Source organism: Drosophila mauritiana, chromosome 3R (assembly GCF_004382145.1).
Source record: "Drosophila mauritiana strain mau12 chromosome 3R, ASM438214v1, whole genome shotgun sequence".
Classification (NCBI taxonomy): Eukaryota; Metazoa; Arthropoda; class Insecta; order Diptera; family Drosophilidae; genus Drosophila; species Drosophila mauritiana.
Genome location: NC_046670.1, coordinates 6,143,323 through 6,165,411, shown reverse-complemented (window position 1 = coordinate 6,165,411; position 22,089 = coordinate 6,143,323). Strand labels below are relative to the sequence as shown.

Here is a 22,089-nt window from a genome sequence, read left to right as displayed (position 1 = left end):
GGTCTGGCTCATTAATTTCAACATAACGCGCACATGGCCAACAATTTTTCCCACGTACGCACACCTATAAATTGCACACGTTCATACCCTCATACGTCGCGGACATAGTTGGCTCCTAGCTTTCAGCGGTAATTATTTCAAATTAAATGGCAAAGCACTTTTCGAGCAGGTGCTCCCGAAAGTATGCAGCACATTATTAGCATCAGGTGGTGCTAAAAGGTGGTGGTATAGGCAAACTTCGATAAGTAGAACGGCATAAGTCTGAACAAATACTTTGCAGCTGTCTTTAGGAGCACAAGTGTGGAAAAATGGTGACTTTATTTTTAAACTTTTTAGACTTAAAACTAAACAGGCTCTTAAAATGTAACTTCTATTGCATCGCAAATAAGAAAGTTGGAGGGAAATTGCGAAAATATATAAAGTGATTTTAAGTAGTTATAGAACTGTTCTTGTGCTCCTAAATGCTTTCGTTTGCCTGATTTTTCGTATCAAGTGTTTAGTTTGGGATGGCACTTTGATTTCGCTTCTTTTTTTTTTTTTTTAAACTTATTGCGTTATTTATTGGATCTTCTCTTTTTGTGAGACTAACAATAATTATTCAAATCTTATTATATAACTTATATTAATTACAGTATGAAGTAATTGTATTAGTTAGAGACGGCCCTAGGATTTCTTTGCTGGGCTGGAGAATCTTTGCGCTTCAGTCGGCTCTGACTGTAGACTCGCGTAAGCGACTTCGCGAGAGGATTTTCGTGTGCGGCGAGCTTTGCTTGATGTTTACTTTTTTTCAACTGAATTTCCTCATTGACAAGGTTTATATGGAGGTCTCTATGGATGCTTTCGCTGCGTAGGTACCATGGTGCCCCAGTGATAGTTCGCAGAATCGTGGACTGAGCTCGCTGTATGATTTCAATGTTGGTTTTTGAAGCGTTTCCCCATAGTTCACAGCCGTATGTCCAGATGGGTTTCAGCACGGTATTGTAGAGGAGTACTTTGTATTCCAGACTAAGGGGAGAGTTGTAGTTAATAAGCCAGTGAAGATTGGCTGCTTTAAGCTTCATATGAGTCCTCTTAGATTCTATATGTCGCCGCCAGGTGAGGCGTCTATCTAGGTGAACGCCGAGATATGTTACAACGTCTGCTTGTGGGATAAGTGTATTGTTCAGGGTACAGGGTGGGCAGGTTTGTCTGTTCAGTGTGAAGGTTACATGTCTGCTTTTGGTCTCGTTTATCTTAATGCGCCAGTCCGCAAACCATCTTTCCACTATTTTAAGATGGCAGGCAAGTTGCTCTGTTGCCTTTGCTGGGCATCTAGATCGGCTAAGTATTGCGGTATCGTCAGCAAACGTAGAGGTTGTGAGCTGATAGTTTGTAGGCATGTCTGCTGTGAATAGGGTGTAAAGAACGGGGCCCAGTACACTACCTTGGTGGACTCCAGCATTGATAACGCGGTCGTGTGAAGTTGAACTGTTACACCTGGTTGAGAACACTCTTTTGAAGAGATACGATTCGAACACTTTGTGCGTGTTCTGGGGAAGCAGTTTTGTTATCTTGTACATTAGTCCTTCCAGCCAGACTCGGTCAAATGCTTGTGCAACATCTAAGAATATAGCTGAACAGTATTCCCGGTGCTCAAAAGCGGTACGAATTTCGTTTGTGATGCGATTGACCTGTTCGATCGTTCCGTGATTTTTGCGAAAGCCAAACTGATGCGATGGTATTGTATTTCGCCTTCTTAAGTAGGGAGTTAGTTGATTTAAAAATGCCTTTTCAAACAGTTTCGAGAGACACGTTAGGAGACTGATTGGTCTGTAGGATGAGGGTTGCGTTTTGTCTTTGCCTGGCTTGGGAATCATTACTATAACCGCCTTTTTCCACCTTTGGGGATAGTATCCAAGTTTCGTAATAGCGTTGAAGAGATGGCATAAGGTCAGAACCGCACACGGTGGGAGTTCTATGATCATTTTTGGTGCCACCAAGTCATGTCCAGGTGATTTTTTGGGATTAAGACCTTTTATGATAGATGCTATCTCACTTTGGCTGAATGTAACTGGATTTATAGGGGGCAAGCTTTTAGTTACTACAGGGAGTACAAATGAGTTGCTAGCAGGATTTGGTTGGAATACTTTCTGAAGGTGATCGGCGAACGCATTAGCTCTATCTTCGTCGCTGCGTATCCAGCTTCCAGAGGGACCTCGCAGTGGAACGACTGTTTCTGCCGGTGGCTGTATGCTTTTGTGTGCTTTCCACAAAGGGTTCCTTTTACTGATGGGCGATAGTTGTTTGATATATAGATGCTGAGCGTTGGCTTCCTCAAGCTTAAGTGCCCTGGTTAGTTTACGTGTTGCTATTTTTAGATGTTCCTTAGCCGTTGGGGATCTATGATTCTGCCATTCTCTTCTTAGTCTTCGTTTTTCAAGTACTAGCTGTTCGATTTCACGATTTGTCTTGCTATGGTTTGTCATTTTGTGTGTGTCTGGAGGTGTAGATTTCGCTTCTGACAGACCATTTCCGAGATGGATAATATGAACTCAAAAAAAGACATCTGACTTTTGGACTTTCTCCTTACCCCGTGACTTTGTCTGCCGCTCGTCTGGCCTCCATCAATTTGGCCTTTGGGCTGGTTTTATTATCCCAATGCGTATGGAAATGCTGACAAGGCTTGCTTGTCATGGCCGACTCTTAGGCTAAATAATTTTAATAATGCAGAGTAAGACATACACATGTGAAGGTTATGCCCGGAGCCATGGCGTTCCAGGGTCAAGAGGACCTCGAAAGTATTTCACATTGTGCATAAATGTAAATACATTTTCGAGCAGTTAGCCATTCTCCATCTATTCAATTTTAGGGAGGGAGTCTCAGGCAACGAGCGATGAAAGCGAAATACCAAAAGCAAAATATGAGAGTGGAAAACTGTTGCCGTTGGTCAAGCATATGCCATGCATTTTCCATGTGAAACAGCTTACTTCAAAGAATGTAAATGCCTGGCTTTACTTACAGATGTGTAGTTTCATATGGCAGTGGCCATATTTTTCACAAAGGAATTTGTTATACCATTTTTTGTTCTTCGCAATGATTTACCGCTCAGGCGAAAAGCTTTGCCAAATGACCCTTTAAAAAGTCCATTTGTTTAAATCCTGAAAATGTCTAAAAAAAAGTATCCTTTTAGTGCCGTTTAATTAAACGTTATTCGCTGCGCAAAAACTTTGACGAAATGCAATTAATTTAATTTTCTCTCATCAAAGTGCAGTAAACGCTTGGAATATCAAATGATTTAAGTTATTTAATGGATGCCTAAAAACTTTAGTTATAATGCGAACTAGTTGCATATATGGACGCTTGGATTGACAGGAGCCGTGGTAAGGCTGCTTTTGGTGGAAACTTGCCAATTAAAAAGTGCACAAAAAGGCACTCGAACACAGCTTTTAGGAAGAGCTCTCCTGCATCTAGTTTTTTTTGGAACACATCGAGGACAGTTTATTAGTGTTTTTTTTTTTGAGCATTCGGCAGGCAATGATGTCAGTTGGCTGATGGCGAGGACGAGTGACGCAATTGAACAGGAGTGGCATGTGCAACAAATTTGTAAGGACGCCATTTAATTCCAAGTCAGCTGCTTGGATGCCTGAGCTGAATGAATGGCTGAAGCCCCCGGGACATGCTCTCAAATCCTCAGTTCGAAGGCGCCTCGTTTAGGGCTTATACTTTTTCTTTGGCCCGCTTTTATAGGCGCCTCCAAATCCACTTTGTAAGCCATTCCAGCGGTAATAAAGGCGCAAGTGAGTGCCGCTAATATAAAATTGAATTTAAATAAATGGAGTCGGGGCCGTAAAAAGCCGAATTCTGATTTGATTTGTTTGGCGGCGCACGCCCAGCACTTAGGCGCCATTTGATATGCAACAATCTTTGGTGCCAAAAGAAAATCGCAAAATCGAAGGGAATAGGGAGGGACATAATCATCATCATCAGCATCAGCATGGGGAGTTTTGTTCTGTAATAAATCTTGTGGAAGAAATGTAGCCCGAAATCGCTCTAATTTATTCATGCCACGCGCTTTCGCTGTTTTATGTTATAGAAGGGGAGTTTATAGGGGCATTGATTAAAAATGCAAAGGACTGCACTTGATCCTTGAATCATACACCTAAGTACATGCAATGCCTCAACCTTTTCATCGATTGTGACTCAAATTCCAAGGGGTGAACTCGAGCCTGCAGTTGCCGCTTTCATTAATAAGTCGAGAGGCTGTTAGGCAGCTAATTAAAGAGTCGGCCTACAAATTGGCAGCTTGTGTGGGCCATGTGGGAAAGATTTAGGCAATTAGCACCAGCAGTACACCCTTCCGAGGGCAGCAGGGTTGGGGGACTTAACCCGGTCTCGACCCATCCGCCCCCCCAAAATACCCACGATTTAGGCAGTCGGTGGAAATTTTAACACCTAGCTAAATGTAGATTGCTGTCGCATACCAGCACAAAACATCTTGCTGTGTGTCCTTGTCATCCTGCGAGCTGATTGCGTAATTCCAGCTCACAAGTGCTGACAACGGTCGGGAGTCTGTTAAAAATGTATTATCATTGCGATTGCCACCAGATCCTGCAAGAGTGTCTGGCTTGGCTTTAAATGTTTCAATTAGCCTTGGCGGTACTTAAAACAAACGGTCTGACTCTTCTCATTTAGTCCACGGTCTATCCATGTGAGGGAGAAGCATTTAAATGGAAATATAAAATTAAGTGGCTTCTTTAATATTAATTTGTAAATAAAAGTAGTATTTATGTTGTAAAAAGAAATATTGTAGGCTATTTGTGAAGTAATACATTTTACAGCTTGCACTTATCAGTTAAAAGGGGTTATACCAAATCAAAGCGAAACAGATAACTTCATTTTCAAAACAATTTAAACCTTTTCGGCCCAAAATTTCTATATTTTGAATACGAGCATAATTGGAAGCTAAAGTTTGAGAATAAATTATATTAGCAAGAGTCACACACGACGAGATTAGAAAAAAACATGACTTAGATTGATATTTTAGCTTAGCCTTATCAGTTAACGCCGTTTAACGCAGTGCTTCTGTTGATTTTACAAATTTATTGATTTGCTAATCAGGTATAATAATGAAAATTCCAGCGAACAATAAATAAAAAATATGCAATTCTATGGAATTTGCGGATCGTTTTCCAATAGTTAGTATATTCAGTATTCTAGGAATATCAGAATTCACATCACCTTTCGCTGAGCTATAAATTCAGCTACCAGGCTGCTGGGAAATCATTCCGGTTTGCCTCAGCGTTCCAAAAAGTCATAACCAAAATGAATTCTTCAACTGCTCTTATGTAAGTAGTACCGAATTCGAGTTTTACTTTAGTAATTATTATTTTATTGCATTATTAAGCTAACACTATTTTTAATTCTAAACTAGGTGCTTTGCACTGCTGCTGATTAGTCCTCTATGCATGGGCTATTCCGACGAAGATCGTGAAGCTGACAGCCGTAGAATTGCTGAAATTATCCAAAACGCCCAGGACGATGACTCCAAAATCAACAGCACCCAGGAACTACTCGACATCTATAGGCGTTTATATCCCAGTTTGAGTCTTGAGGATCGGGAGAATATCGATAAGTTCGTCAACGAGCATACGGATGCCATTGTAATCGATGGAGTTCCGATTCAGGGAGGTCGAAAGGCGAAGATCATTGGAAAGATTGTATCTCCAGCTGCGAAGGGTCTTGCAGTTGGATTCTTTGAGGAACTGGGTTCCAAGATTGCTCAATTATTCACTGGTTAATATTGATTTATTATTTGTGTGAAAGAAAGAAAATAGCAACAAGACATATAAGAAAGCCAATTAAATATTGACATCTAATTATTGCCACTTTAATGTTTTTTATACAACTTTTCATTAATAATTTCAAATATATATAATGAACTAAGATCAACGCCGAAATAAATAAAATCTCCGATTGAATCCGCTTGGCGTTTTTATTGATTGAATGTCGGCTTTAAACTGAAATAATTGGTGTGAGAAAATCTTAGATGTACTGGGTTAGTGGGTTGTTTACTTGATCTGCGCTTCATACTTATGCTTATGTTTTTTTTTTTTTTTTTGTAGCGTGCGTTTGTTTATTTAAGATCTGTCCGATAGGACAGTGACTTAACTTAAGGGGAATTTAAATTTAAATTTATTTGTTATTGTTGTGGTAGGTCAAGTGGATGTCTCCTCTTTAGTCGTCTGCTGGTTTGGATGTTGTCCAATAAGTTTACGGCGAGGTGGTTCTTGCCGTGCCTCACAGCTGAATCCCGTAGGCCCAGATTGGCTTGAGAATTGCCTTGTATACCAGGATACTTGGATGCGGGCACGTTGGGAATGTTGGTTCCGTTCAGCGTGACCGGTGGGCAGTCTCCTCCATAGTGAGAATGTTGTTTGTGTTGACTTTTCCGCGTTCACTACGATATTCCATCTGCTAAGCCAGGGATGTAGCGCGTCCATGTGCCTTTGTATGATTTCGGAGGCTTCACGTGGGTTAGATGATGTGGCGAGGAAAGCAGTGTCGTCTGCATATGTGGCTATCGTTAGGTTCCTGGAAGGGATAATGTGAAGGTCTGCGGTGTAAAGGGTGTAGAGGATTGGTCCAAGTACGCTGCCTTGCGGAACTCCAGCTCTGATCAGTCTGGGTAGGCTTATTGCACTTCCGCATCTTACTTGGAAAGCTCTTTCCTCAGTGTAGGATTTAAGGAGGGTAAAATGGGGGCTTGGGAGGCAGGATTTTAGTTTGTGGAGGAGTCCAGGATGCATACATATGGAAAAAGAATTCTTATGCACTACATGGCTATGTGCCTGCCCAGTGGCTGGGTTTTGGTTACGGCTTGAGTGGATGGATATCGAGAAATGTTTGTTTATTTAACGAGGAATCATCGGGACCACCTCAGTTGATCTTTTGTATAAGTGAATTAGGAGGAAGGCATAATTACGTTACTATATTTATAATATATATATTAATATATTATAATAATATAATATTGCAAACTATGTAGTGGTGTTGGTATGGGTTGGGCCTGTTACATACACATTATTACCAATCGATCGCACTATGGAAGCAGCTACTAACGGTTTAAGCAATTTCAAATAAGTGTAAATGATTGACATTCGTTACGATAGAACATACAATCTCTTGAGTTGTCCACATTTTGTCCTGTAGTCCCTAAGTAGGATAATAATGTTGTTATGATCTTGGCAAGACTTTTATTCAATGTTGTTTCAGCCAATAAAATTAATAATAACTACATATTTAATTTAAACTGTAACTTTTTTAATGAAATTAAAAAAACTGAAGTTCCCTTTAATTGTAAAACATTGTTCCGCTCTAGAGAAAGGATTCTAGGGAGCCTTGCGTAAGTTTGTTTCAGAAGAATAGAATCCACAAATAGTTTACATTTTCTTTAACACTTTTTTATAGGGGTTGGGACTTTGTCTTGGTAATGTTAATTTTCCTGCAAATTTCTCATTGATTGTCTTGCTCAGCGCCCACATACTGCCCAAATCTGTCAAAATGCTTTAATTTTATTCAATAGCACTTCCTGTTGTCTTTCTTATGATTTTATTCAAATAAATCATTTTTACTAAGAGTACAGTGTATTTTTGTTATTGTTGTAATGCTCAGTGGACGCTTTGTGATAACATGAAATTCCGCGAAATGTGTCAATATTTATTTTGAGTTATCAATTTTTATTTAAAGGAATATTATATAATCTCAAATATGTTTAAGATTGCTAAAATACAAATGATTTTCTTATCAGCATTGACAGTCTTTAATTCTGAGAAAGTTGTAACTCTAGATCGTTAATTAACAAACATTTACGTATATTCGGGAATTTTTGAAATGTTGCTTAGTAATTTGTTTTATTTTGTAATCAATGTTGATAGTGAAAATACTCAAGAAATAAAAATGTAAAAGTATTGGTTCCAATGCAGTGTGCTGCTCATTTGCTGATAAGTTCATTTTTCTAAATGCGGCATTTGCTCATAAATTTTACCTTTCGCTGGCCTATATATTCCGCCGCCGGGCTGCCAAAGTATCAGTTCGTCTTGAACCAGTGTTTTACTCGGGTTATTAACAAAATGAATGCCTCCATTTCTCTACTGTATGTATTGCTTACTTTAAAAAATACTTAAAGCTTAATAACATTTCTTGGGCAACTCACTAGGTGCATTGCCCTGCTCCTGATTAGTCCTTTTTGCTTGGGCTATTCTGATGAGGAAAGGGAATCGGACAGCCTTAGGGTTGCAGAAATTCTTCAAACCTCCAAGGACGACGAATCGAAGATCAATCGAACCCAAGAGCTGCTTGACATCTTTAGGCGCCTGGCTCCCTCGTTGTCCCCTGAAGATAGGGAGCGGATTGAAAGATCCATTAAGGAGCATACGGATGAAATTCTAATCGATGGAGTTCCGAGTCAGGGGGGCCGAAAAACCAAGTACGTCGGAAAAATCCTATCTCCAGTTGCACAAGGCCTTGCAATTGGATTCTTCGAAGAGCTCGGAGGTAGCCTTTCCAGACTCTTCACTGGATAATCACCATCCAGGACTAATGGATTTTGAGAAACATTAGATGCAAATTTTGTAAGCTCAAGCCCAAATAAAATATTCCAGTTGCATAATCATCACTTTGAGAAGATGATTCTAAAAATTGTGTAGTTTTTTTGTTATTTCCTTTTCGCCATTTTGAATTTTGCATTCAAAGTTCTTAAAATATTGGTGCAATCGATTTTTTCGATAACGCATTTGAACTCAACACACAATAAATTTGTTGTTTGCAGTGGATGAACTCGTTTGCAGTATATGCATATGTACAGCTGCGTAATGAAGGTCATGATTCCGAGAATACAAGAAAGTCCGTATAAAGATTAAAACAATTTAATGAGAATAAATCTTATTTAAAAGTGATTGGATCGTTGAGAAGATGGGAGCCATCGGTGTCTATAAATTGTGAGTCTTGGCTTCAGGATTGTCAGTTCGGCTTGCACTTGCATTCCATAAAGTCCTTACAAAATGAATTTTAAAACTGCTTTGATGTAAGTGGCGTTGCGTATTTAATTAGAATTGAACTAATTATTTCTAACTAACTTTTTAGCTGTTTCGCACTGCTCCTGATTGGAACTCTATGCTCGGCATATTCCAATCAAGAACGTCAACGTGACAGTCGTAGGGTTGCTGAAATTATGCGAACCTCCTTGGACGACAATACCAAAATCAACAGAATCCAGGAACTACTTACCATATACAATCGCATGGCCCCTAGCTTGAGACCAGATGAAAGGGCGAGAATCGACAGATTCATAAGTCGACATACGGAAGGAATCATGGTCGATGGAGTACCCAGTCAAGGTGGTGCTAGGAAGATCTTTAAGAAGACTCTGTCTCCGGCTGCAAAGAGCGTGGCAACTGGATTCTTTACCGAACTCGGTGCAAGTCTTGCAAGCCTATTCACTAGCTGGTTTCCAGCCACCACCACAGAACGAAACCATTGAAATCGTGGACAACTTTCTTCTAATAAAAAAAATTCCCCACTGAAAGTGAATTTATGCATTGCATAAACATTAAAATGTTGGCATTTTTGTATTTTAATCCCAGAAGGTAAATTAGTTAATACTCATCCATCGTGATGGAAATCGTGAACATCATCCTGTGCACTTAATCAGATAGAAAATTTCCATAAAGTGCATATTCATATCTTCTGTTGAGCATTTTACACATAACCTTGTAAAAAATATGCACTCAGATTATTATGTAAGAAGTTGACTTAAAAATTCAGACAAGGAGCAAGTCGAACTTTCTTCATTCAATCTGACCAAAGTTTGTTTTGAATTCAATCAACACCCAAACAAAACTGGAAACTGGAATCTTGTTCGAGAAAGCGATTGCAATTATTATTTGTGGGTAAAACAATTTTTCCGGTATTCTACACAAACTCGTTTTCGGCCGACGAAAGTTTTTGATTGTCTGGTCGAAACAAGGCATGTGGAAAGTAATTAACATGCAAGTGTCGAAAGCTTCTGACAGGGACCTTCCACGTAGTGTGGGCGTCTCCGGCTGCCACAGGACATCCTTGTGGGTGAGGGAGGACTAGTGTGTGCCCTCTTCATCAACGCCATCAGCTGTGGCATTTGACTTCTGAATGTGTCGTAAAGTTGATCCTTCCCCCTTCCTCCTTCCCATCCTGTTTACTGAACTCGTCAACGCTGCTGCTGCTGCTGCTGCTGGCAATTTGTTTAATTAAATGCTAGCCCGAGAGCCAACATACACAGACCAACACAAACACATTATCAGGATCCGGGGCTCGGAGCACAAAATTAAATTGAATAACATCTGCTAAACACATCGAGGCTAACACCTGCTTATCGAAGTGTCAACTGCAGTGAACACATGCTTCAATTACAGTGGGCCTGGTGGTATAAAGAGCTCAAATCGTGTGATTTTATAGCTGAAACTTTTGAAATTATAATGTTACAAAATTATATTTCAAAGTTCATGTTTTTTAGTTGCCTAAAATATGTAAAATGACCAATTTATGTTGCTGAATGCTGTAGATTTTGTACAGCTTTTCCCTCGACCAGTTGGAATCCGGTGGACTAAACCTCACTGACGAGCACTTTTTGGCCAGCTAAACAACTGGGTCACAAGGATTTCACGACACAACATGCAAATGAAGTTCGTACAGTGGAAAATACGAAAGTATATGTTGCCCAGCAACTTTTCAGCCTTGCAGCGCAGTTAGCCAGGAATGGATTAGATGTCAAGACCCCAACACCAGCAGACAGACTTCCTAATAATGTCTAATGTCGAATTCAGCCATGGGCAGCAAAAAGCTATCCCGCTGCGTAGGGTGTTCTTTTTTCTGCCTGCGCCCTTTGCTAAGACGTGCTTACAAGGGTTCTCGGCTGTATCCTGTTGTCATGTGTAGGCTCTTACATTATCGCCTATATCGCCCTGATTATCATGTGACAACGTGGCACACAAAATAAAATCTGCATTTTTGCCTTGTCAAGTGTTTTTCCCCTGCAGACAGCCAGCTAAACCCGAATCGAACTGAGCCAAGCCGAGCCGAGCTGAGCTCTGCTCTTCAATATGAAATATCCTGCAGGCATTCGCACACAAGCTGCTGCGATGTCGACTGCCAAAACAGGATACGCATCCTGCTGATGGGCGCGGCTAGGATATCCTCTCAGCATTCCCCTGCTCAATGGCATGACCCTCAACTATTTACATGGCCAAAAACATGTTACCCACTGCCAGCAAGCCAGGAACATGGGCGAAACTTTTGGCGTGGCCTTAAAGGCTTGGCTACTAAGTGCTTCCAACTTTCTCGGCTTGAAAGAAATTTAAAGAAATAACGACACTTTTGCAGTTTTTGGCTGAAAGCCACTACATGGGGTTGAATGGAATGTAGGAAAAATCATTTATCCCACTGAATGTAGGAAGGAGGAATAACGAGTTAAGCATTTTTGTAATTTCTATTCAACATGAATAGAAACGATGTTTTTTTTAGAATATATGTTTTAAAACTTTCCTTAAATAAGAGGTCGTATCTCGTTTGGATTCCAGGAAGGACCATTCCATTAACTTAAATATGGGTACAACTAAGCAAAAGCAACAAAAACTGTTTTCCCCACCCGAGCAAAACTGCTGTCGGGGAAAATTCAATTTCGTTTGTTTATGAGCAGGAGTCTAATTCAAATGCAAAGATAAGGCACAACGTTGGGGCTACAGTGAATACGGATAGATACTTCAGCACGCTTCCTTCCCTAAATTGTCCTATCTTCGACTCCTTTCGAGAGGTTCCCTTGCCACACGCATATTGTGATAAAGTTTTAGCACCTGTGCGGATAAAAATACGGAGGCCGGAAAAGCGAAAAAAAAAGTTTGCCATTTACAGCCCATCAAGTCGACTTCAATTTCGCCTACCTTTTGTTTGGCATCCCCATTCCACACTGCGAATGCCCCCATGATTTCAGTGTATGTAGGTGGGCCTCTTTGTTTGTCACTTTCGGCAAAGTTTATGCGCTTTTTATAACGTGTATCCTTTTTGCATGTCGACTTACTGTTTTGGCTTTGCCCTTCACCATTTTATTACACCAACAATGGGCTCCTCCTTAAGCGCATGTAAAGGGCAAAAACACACATATGCAAACTCAAGGTAGCGCAACAGTGCGGTTGGGAAACTTTGATCATCCTGGCAGGAGACTTAATTTAATGTCCTTCTCGTGGGCTGCCAACTCGGCTTGCCGCTGACTTTTTGTCTCCTGTTTTGTTTAAGTTTTGTGTCGTGACGCAAACACTGAATTTCAATTACCGGCTGCAAAGGTCCTTGGCAAAGCCAGGAGTGCACAGGAAAAAGAAACATACTATACTTTCAAATGCGATTTAGCTTAAATTAGAAGGTTGATATGTATATCATAGGATAAGCTTTAGTTTTTAAATTATTCTGGATCAATGTGGACTCTGTCCGTTAAAATAAAAGTGTTAACACAACAACCGATAAGAAAGCACTGTTGTTGGTTCCTTCCAAGAATTAAAATAATGTAATGTTATCAACGTTAATGTTATCAATTCCATGATGAGTACTCAATCCCATGCACTTTGCAATATGCCAGTAAAAAAAGAAGTAAAGTTATCAGTTGCAGAGAGTTCCCAGAATCCCTGCACAATAACTGCAGATAGCTCCGCTTTTCATGGCTGCCTATAAAAGAAAAGTTGTCCATGTCTGGATTTATCAGTTCACCATTCAAGCTCAAGTGAAGATGTTTTTTGCCATCCGCCTAAGGTAAGTGAAGTTTTATATTGAATCCACAAAAAATAATAATTTGGCTTAAATTTCAGCTTCGTCCTGGCAGTGCTCTTCTGCCTCACAGGAAACGGAAGTGCTAGAATGCTGGATGCAGATCGCAACCGGCTCCAGCAACTTCAGATTCGAAGTCAGCAATCTGCGGATGCCAACACTCAGGTGGATATAGCTTATGAAGTCATCGGAATTTATGATAAATACAAGGGCAAGAGGGGATCGAATGTGTTGAGAGAGGCTCAATTGAATTCACAAGTCAATGATTTTAAAAGGAAGACTATGGTCATCGATGGAGTGCCAGCCCAAGGAGGAGTTTGGGGCATTTTAGGAGCAATAAAGAAGGCCGCTGATGCCGTTCCTGACAATGTGAAGAAGGATGCTGAGAACTTTGTTAAGAGCTCTACAAAAGTCTTAGTTCGGGGCATATACGACTATCTTATGGGCAAAATGAAGCAGCACTGAAAAGTAAAATACAAGAAAATTTAATATATCCAATACCTCGAATGGAAGCACATAATTCGATATAAATAATTTAAATACCAGTTGGATTTTTGTTGTTTTGTATACCAATATAATACGAAGTCTAAATTACTTAAATACTTTATTATAAATAAATCTGAAATAAGCTTGGGCTTCTGGACTGTAAACCATAAAGGTTTCTATTTTTATATTACAGATTTGCAAATCCTCTTTCAGCTTCGATATTCATCAAAATTTCTCAAATTTTTTACATTTAAAAGGTGTTTAAAACTCTTAACTTATGCTGAAACATACTCGCATTACTTATATGAAAAACATCTTTTAGCTTTGTCTTTTTCCCATGTGTATGTCCGACTAGCCTCAACCTGTGTTTTAGTTTTTTCCATTGCACTTGCTGTCTTAAAGCTTTCCAGCAACCAGCTAGAATTTGGCCCGAAATTTATGAGCTCTGTGTGGTCTAAGTGTCCTTGCGGGACTTCACACATAAAAAGGCCGACTTCTTTGCACTTTGTTTTCATTCAGAGCCTATAGGTCGAGCTTATTTGATTTTGGGCTTCACCACTTTTCCCCCCTGCAAAGTTTCCTCGCGTCCCACTCATAAATATTGAAAAGGCATAGGAACTGGTTTCCTCCTAAGGCCAGAACTTGGGGCTCATCTGTTCAGTGGGTTGGTGGTTGGGCCAGATATTAGTGCTATTTCCACGTTGACCAAAAGTTCAATTCATTTTGTACAGGGACGTGTCGCCGCTCCTCAACTGTTTTCATAAGAATTTATTGCTTTCTCTTGGCAACTAAGTGGATCAGATTTCTCTTGGCAGCTTTCGCCTGTGTCCTGTGTAATATGCCACAGATTTGGTGTTGGCGAAATTACTTTTGGTTTCGTTCGCCTCCATCCCAGGACCCTTTAGTTCGCCTCTCCTCACCCAGTTTTTTTTTTATAATTTTGTGGTATTAGATTGAAAATTGAGTTGGGTATTTTGGGGGCTAAAAGTCCGAATGAAGGAAGTGGCAGACTGACAGTTGGGATAGCACTCAGGTGAGATTTTCTATAGTCCAATTGATATCTTTTTCAATAACCGAAATATAGGAGCTCTTTAGGTAAACTGACTTTTCTGGGAATTTTGCATGTATTTTACTTCATTTGTAGGAAGCAACGGTGATAAGCCAACCCTCAGTCGAAATTGATTAGCACTTTATTTGCAAAGTAACAAAGGAGAGAGGCAACTTTAAAATATTTTTCAGATACAAATCCTTCGCTTCTAGCTAAGTAATTAGAACAAATTCTTTTACTGAGTCCAATTGAAGTTCAGTAAAACAAGAGCTGCAGTCGTAGGTGCCTTAAATTCTTAAGTTCTTCCTAATTTAGCAAATTATTCAAATGCCTGTGTATTATCTGCATTCAACAACCTCTGGCTGCCGCTCCATTTGGTGACCATCCAAAATGTATGGCCATTCTGGACTTATACATTTAGAATTTGCGGCTTCCGTTGTCTGTGTCCTTGTGATACAATTAAATTTATTTCACTTGTGCACAGTTTGTTTGCTGTTGAGTGGATGCAATTCGTTGGGTATTTCGGTTTTCACAGCGCTTGCAGTGCCGAATGAGAATGTATACCCAAGTTTTGTGTGTATCTGCGAGAGTGTTGTCCTAAAAGTATGTATTGATTTTCAGCCTGTCAGCACAGCGAAAATATTTATTGTCAGCTCAGGGGAGCTGAGCTGAGTCCTCGGATGCCAGCCAAGTTTCGCTCAAATTGTTCCCAGGCGGCGATTGGGGCCGTTGATGAAATGTAAGGGAACGGATACGCAGGACCTCCTCTGGCATCCTCGCAGGCTTAGGCTCCTCGAGTCTGTCGGCATCGGGAAATCGAGAATTATTAACAGGCAACTACTGCGATGATGGGCTCATAATTACGGCCGTGTCCTTGCTCACTCACTCACACTCACACACACTCACACGCATCCTGGGCGCTGACATGCATTAAAATTGATTGCTGATGTCGCTGAACCGCACTAATCAGAGCCACATGTCGGTGGCCGAGTATTGTGAATTCAGTGCTCTGTACATTGACATTGACACGGGCATCCTCGTTTGTTACGGTTGGTATTTTACAATTATCCGCATCCTTGTCAGCACCACTACCACCACCATCATCACCAGCACATCGTCATCATCGCCGTCACCATCCTCCATTGTCATGGTCGGCGCAATGAAATTACATGTTACATATCGCATTTACATTGCTGTCATGTAGTTCTCCACTTGATTCAGTTGTTAAGTTTTTCATGCGCGTTCATTTCGTAACCTTCCTAAATGAGAAAAACCTCACATTCAGCTTGTTTTAATTTCCCTCATGTTCAGGAATCCAAATTGCAGCTGCAATGAACAGTAATTAAATAAAATCTTTCTCAGTTAAAGACAAGAAATTATGTATTTCAAAGATATTTATTTATAGTTTAACCTCTTACCCAAAAAACATTAAACTTTTCGACTTTTTAATTAGAATTGCACGGTTTATTAAGCCTTGGCGGAACTAATTGATAACTTCTGCTCGCCAGCAAAGGACTTTGCTAGTCAATTTGTGTTGATAAGATGAGCCCCAGGGACAACTCACAGGTCCCAATTCAGATATGCTTTCTGTTTTGACATTCACTCGGAAAAGTCCCCACAGAAAGCGTTTGCAATTTGCCGAGGCATCATTGCGCAACTGGGGAGTCAGCGAACTTGGCCAAGTTTTAATGAGTTGGCAAATGGAATTGGCAATCCGTAGTGGGTGCTCGGCACTTGAAGCATGAAATCAAACTAATTAACTCAAAATTTTACATAAACGCCGCGAAAAGTTGCGCCATTCATGTGATTTTGCGCTCTCTGCACATGATGGCATTAAAAAGAAACACAAGTTGGATTGAATTCCTGGTCATTATGAGGATAATCCGATATCAGCACCGCCAGCGCGTTGAATGATAATTCAGTTTGTCGGCATGATGAACAAATTAAAAACTTTTCTTTTTCATCCATGATCCCAGCAAGCGCTCTACAAATTATTCCCACAACGTCGAAGTTTTAACTTCATTTTTTCCATCAGCGACTTTGTATGTTTTCCACCAACTTTGTTGCTCATTTTTCAAAATTTCAATGCCTCTTTAGCCATTTAACAAAAGGAAAATAGATTTCCAAGAGCTCCAAGCCAAATGAATTGGAAGAATTGACTCTTGACCTCTGCACGATGATTTATGTAAATGTATGCTTGAAACATGGATATATGTACATAAATATATGTAAGTCTAAAGCCGCTTTGGCTAAAACTACTCCAAAAATATTAAATCAGAGCATTTTGACTTCCATTACCAAATAATATTTATACCCACTTAGGCACGCAAGTGTTTTTGAAATACGAAATTTCCCATCAACTGTTCTCCTTTGATGTTTGGAGAGAATTTAACCTGGCATGGAGTGCCTAATGTTTATTACATTATACATGGAATACCTCAGGAAGATGAGCATCCATCATGTCCTTTGGCGATGCGCCATAAAAGCAATGCATATGCTTTGAGCTCGTCAGCAAAGTTTGAAGCGTCTATTTTTATTTCACTTTACCCGCAGCGGCACTCAGATACATAAATATGTATGAGATGTGTTCGAATCTAGGTCCTTTCGTGACTATCTGGGTATCTGTGTATCTGTGTAGCTTGACAGTTCGTAAAATCAAAGTTGTGTCTCGCAAAATGTAATAGATTTTTATTGCCGGCGGCAGTGGTTTGTTTCATCTAGTCACCACTTCCATTTTGTCTGCCAACCAAATCGACTTTCTGGCTGCTTACCACACACAGGAATAAAGCACACAAATACTCATCCACCTACAATTGTATATAGATACAGCCAGACGGAGGAGAAAGTTTCCCATTCTGTCGGGAAATGCTTTTAATCTAACTATAAAGTTGCTGGAAAAGTTGCCCCTAAGTTTTAAGGTTTCTGTTCGGCCGTCGAGTGAAATCCTACAAATTTAACTTGTCCTTGACACGTTGCCAAAATGGAAAGGATATGAACGAAATCCAATTTTACATTTCGCTGTCTTTCCAAGAGGGAAAGAGTCAGAGTAAATCTCTGGCTTTGAACAAAACTTTCAGTTCACCTCTAATAAATTTAAATTCGTAAGAGGACAGCTAACACATTGAGTTGCCTGAAGAAATGGGATGAAATATTTTCTTTAAAGCCAATAAAAATTAATTAGCGCAGCACGACGCAGATTGCGGCCTCAATTATGATGCCAGGTCCGTTCTCACAGAGTTTGGCCAAAAAGCGAAAAATCAATATGACAGCCTGACCGCTGGGAGGGATTAGGGGCAAGGGGGTGGCTGGACTCGTCCTTGGACGGCGGACGCGCTAATTTCAAGAGCCCTGGGCCATAAAACCGTGTTGAGGGAGCACAAAGCCCTAAAAACCAGCCAAAGCGAACCGAAAGACGTTCAAGCCGGGCCATAAGTAGCCGAGGATTAGGCAAGGACCTCAAGTCCGTCTCGGCCAGCTCGCTTTTCACTTTCTCCTCCTTTTTGCCTTCGGATCGGCAACTCAGGACGGTAGTATATCTTTTAATTAGACGATTTCACTGGATATTTAACAGCCTCGTGCTCGATTGTGAAGGTATTTGTTCCCAATGCTGGCCCGTAATGGAGTCCCAAATGGCATCACTGATTAATGTCTCGATTTTATGGCGAATAATGTTGACTGCGCAACCGAGGAGAAAGATGCAGAAACCATTTTCCGTGGAACTTTGAAGTGAATACCTTTGTGCGATGTCTTTGCATTCTTTCAATTTTTATTGATCGATAAAATCGAATAGCTTCTTGGAAAGTCTGAGAAGTGAGCTTTACTATGTTGCCTTTCAGGGGGGAAAAACAAGTTTTTAGCAGCTTACAAACTATTTGCAGAGTTTTTCGACCCCTCAAAAAAGTTCCTCCATTAATGCGAATTTATTTGACATATCTTTAATTAGTTTTTTTTTTAATTGGTGTATTTTCAAACATTTTATGAAAGGGCATCCCAGAACATCCAAACTTATTTTGGGCCCTCATTCATTTTGCCATCTTGATTTTTAATATTACTTAGCCATTTTTCTCAGCCTCTTTGGTTTTCTTCCGCCCCTTCTGTTTTGACCTTCCGCATGTCTCTTTTGGTTTTGCGCGGTTTCAACCGCCTGCAATAATAATAAAAATTAAAAAGTTGGCAGCGGCATTTGTGCATTAATAAATTATTTGAGCCGGTCCACTTGGAGGCGGTCTACGGCGACTTAAAAGTCATGAAAATAACCAAATATGCAGATGAAGTTTATCATAAATGGAGGCGAGAGCAGGCAGGCGGAAACTGGCCATTGGCCAAGTTTTGTTTTCGACTTTCGGTTGGGCATTTTATGGTTCCTTTGGGCCAGGATGCATTTGCATAGCTAATAATTGCGATCTTCCCCCATTCTGCACAGTGTTTTTCCAGCTTTTACGGCCCATAATGGAGGCTTGTCTCTGAAAAGTACTCTACCCCCTTTCGAAACCATTTCATTCATTTTTGATGGCACCGAAATGAATTTGGTTATCATAAAAAATTTCGCCGGCGACAATAAAGCGAAGCGAAACAATTGAAATCTGAAAGGCTTCAAACTGCTTATCGATTCGAATGCTGTCATAAAAAATGCTGAAATTTGTATCAACCCGCCCAGTCCCTCGAGCAACCCCTTTTATATATACATGTACTTTCTGTCGTCGGCGGGAAAACCCTGAACATCGTCCAGGCGTGCGACCCATAAAGGAAACCTATTACATTTTTTATACTTAATGCGAGGCATTTAAAAAATAACACAGAGCTGTGCGCACCGCACCAGTCGAGGGAAAATGTGTGAAAGGATGTTTGAAGGTCACTCCTTGGTGACCCCGACTGCTCCGCCCCGATAAGCAGATGCTCCCACTTATTGATTGACTGTGGAAATGGAAATGGAGCGTTCGCCTCGTCCGGCGACTGCTAATTGAATAATTTAGTTGGAGTGCGAATATATATTTCACTTTGATAAGCCCATAAACATCATTATCGATGCAGTGCAACACCGGCAGACGGAAATTTCAGGTCTTTATTTCCCTGATATATATATATTTTGTTTTTTTTTTGCCCAACCTCCCAGGGCAGCCGGAACATCAGGTGGGCCCTGCGCAGTTTCAGCCTTTACCTGAATCGCCTGCCGTCCTGCGGGATCACATTAAATGATTTATTGGTCCTTGGCCCTAAAATTTCATAAATTTCAACCTCCTGACTGCGTGCGCTTTATGACGACTACTGCAAGGAACTTTCCCGCAGGACTTTGGAGGACTGGAAAAAGTCAATAAATGGAGCTGCTGTATTATATGTATATATATATATATATTGTGTACTACATATTGTGGCTGTTGTTGGTCGACCATCGGTGGCGGTGGTGAAATGCGCCGTTTGGGTCTGTTTGACTTTGCAAATTGCTCCGAAATCAAACATCAAAGTTAAAAGTGCTTATTGTTGCCTTTTCTCTGTTTATTTTTCGCTTCAGTCTACATTGTTGTGCTGGGCCACCGTGGCGTATACTTCATTTAACTGTTGGCCACTGTGTAAGGTCGGTCAACTGATTCAATTTATATGTATATATATATACATTTTTATTTGCCGCACCGTCGGCAGTCATTTGCTGGCGGCATTGATAACTACGGATGGAATATTTCATTATACACTCATCCGGTGAGAAACGAATGAATTTAATTAAATATTTGCGAGAAATAATCGAATTTCAATTCGAACGTAGCTTAAATTCCATTACCGAATTCACTCGCCGATAATTGAATGTATATCACTTGTTTGCCATGGCAAATGACATTTTAATTACATTATCATCTACTGAATCCAAGTGCGACATTATTTGTAAGAACATATGATAGCACAGAGAGTGCAACGTGCGGAAAATTGCAAATGCGATTCGATTCTAAGAGCAAGAAAGCAAATCGGGAAGTATATACTATATTTCGCAGAGGTCAGGTATTTGATTGTCAGCAAGTGAACTTATCTGTAGATGATGGCAGGCCCCTTTTCTGTTCTGTCTTTCCCATCTTCTTTTCAATTTTTTTAGAGCAATCAGTCGACTTTTCTCCAGCGTCCTTCAGGCGGAAAGTTCGCTTCGCAAGTGACCTAAGCAGCATGGTAAATTTAACGAAATACAAAAAGTTGGGCAAGAGCAATTGAAACTAGAGTGCGGAAACTCGGTCGGTGGCAGGTGCTTCAGATAGTTTCTAGCTGGTTCTATGATGTTGATGTAGAATATGCATATCTGTTCTATTTCGTAGAATTTAAAACGAAATTGCAAATAAATTCAGTGAAAAAGCAATTTGATTATATTTATAGCTGAGCGGAACGATTATTCAAGACCTATAGCGATAAGTTCGCTTTCGTTTGAACAACTTTCAGTTTTAAACATTAGAACGTTGTTTACTTTTGATAAGCCCGGGGATTACACGATGCCTCCGTTTGCAGGCAGAGCTGAGGCTCAACATTACTCATACGCCCCGTTGACGGCCTTAATAATTCCCTTTATAACACTCTCACTCGTTCTGTGTTTTTAAGCTTGCCTTCACTTTTTTTTGGCGCTGTGATTTATATTCATTTGCCTGCTGCAAAATACCGTTAAAGCGGCTCACAGAGAAACATTTCTTGTGACAAATTCGTAATTTATGTGTTTTACGTTATAAATTGTAGAGCACAAGGAGATTGCGGTCTCTTATTTTATCCCCCTGTCTTCTTTGTGTGAGTGGTGTGCCTGTGTTTCTGGCTTCTTGGATTTTCATTTTGCGAAGAAGCCTTCTCATGGCTTCGTGACTTCGTTTGGATTTCTCACTTTAATTTGCTCTGATTTTCCCTGAGTTTTCATGCCAATTGGCAGTTAGCTACCCCGCCCACAGCGGTCATTCCCCTTTTTGGGCCCTCAAAGCTAATTTGCTGGCTGCTAATACAACATCGCCCTTTGTATACCCTTGCCGACGGTATATTGATTTGAGTCAGTGAAGTAGTAATAAAGAATATATATTCCTGATCAGCATCAAGAGTCATGTCGATATATATAGATGTGTAGGAATAATAATGAAAGGAAATATACCTGCGTTGTTTTCAATAATTTATTCTTCTTTGGCAACTTAAAATTTCAGTTTTAACTTAAACAAAATTGGACATCTATATCACAAGCTGCCAAAGGAAACTGCAAAATATGAATTGACAATATTAGCAAAGATATCAAAGGTTAATTGTTTCTTTGATCATATAGTGTTCTTATTCGAACCACAACAGCTTTTTTAAATAAATATTTACTGCAAGGACTTATGAGCTTCGGCTTGACAATGCCAGCTGCCTTTCTGGTTTTCTCTTCTTTCCTTTTCGACAAATTTAAATGCGACTGATTTCCGCTTCCGTTTCCCCTGACAGCCATTTTATTTAGACCGGCGGTTTTTCTCCACGTTCGTTAAAGACTGCGATTTTTGTTGTTACTTACTTTTATTTGTATGGAAAAGCTGCAGCCTTTTTGAAGTTTTTTCGCATTGTCGCTTGCCATTTATTCCAATTGAATTTCATTCTTTTGCCAACCAAGGAACAAAAACTCTGCTGTCGATGGCATTTTGCCGGGCTTAAAGTCGATTACGCTTTGGTTTTTTCATTAAAATTTCCGCCCGCGGCTCTTGTTTCAGTCGCAAAGTTTCTCCTCTTTTAAATGCCATCGAGAAATTATTAATGAA

The 22,089-nt window shown here is 40.2% G+C and overlaps 4 protein-coding genes across 4 annotated transcripts; all 4 read left to right on the top strand.

Annotated features, from left to right (window-relative positions):
* The first annotated feature begins 5,241 nt into the window (after positions 1-5,241).
* On the top strand, positions 5,242-5,855 carry LOC117143761 (protein Turandot A1). The gene is made up of 2 exons (XM_033308577.1): positions 5,242-5,324; positions 5,411-5,855. The coding sequence occupies exons 1-2, from the start codon at positions 5,302-5,304 to the stop codon at positions 5,775-5,777; spliced, it is 390 nt and encodes a 129-aa protein (XP_033164468.1). The 5' UTR covers positions 5,242-5,301; the 3' UTR covers positions 5,778-5,855.
* Positions 5,856-8,033: 2,178 nt separating this feature from the next.
* Positions 8,034-8,648, top strand: LOC117145601 (protein Turandot C). The gene is made up of 2 exons (XM_033311315.1): positions 8,034-8,131; positions 8,195-8,648. Exons 1-2 carry the CDS (start codon positions 8,109-8,111, stop codon positions 8,559-8,561), a joined length of 390 nt encoding a protein of 129 aa, XP_033167206.1. The 5' UTR covers positions 8,034-8,108; the 3' UTR covers positions 8,562-8,648.
* Positions 8,649-8,953: 305 nt separating this feature from the next.
* LOC117145602 (protein Turandot B) lies at positions 8,954-9,592 on the top strand. The gene is made up of 2 exons (XM_033311316.1): positions 8,954-9,061; positions 9,121-9,592. The coding sequence occupies exons 1-2, from the start codon at positions 9,039-9,041 to the stop codon at positions 9,515-9,517; spliced, it is 420 nt and encodes a 139-aa protein (XP_033167207.1). The 5' UTR covers positions 8,954-9,038; the 3' UTR covers positions 9,518-9,592.
* Positions 9,593-12,704: 3,112 nt separating this feature from the next.
* On the top strand, positions 12,705-13,370 carry LOC117144522 (protein Turandot Z). Its single transcript, XM_033309743.1, has 2 exons — positions 12,705-12,810; positions 12,867-13,370. Exons 1-2 carry the CDS (start codon positions 12,719-12,721, stop codon positions 13,288-13,290), a joined length of 516 nt encoding a protein of 171 aa, XP_033165634.1. The 5' UTR covers positions 12,705-12,718; the 3' UTR covers positions 13,291-13,370.
* Positions 13,371-22,089: the final 8,719 nt, after the last annotated feature.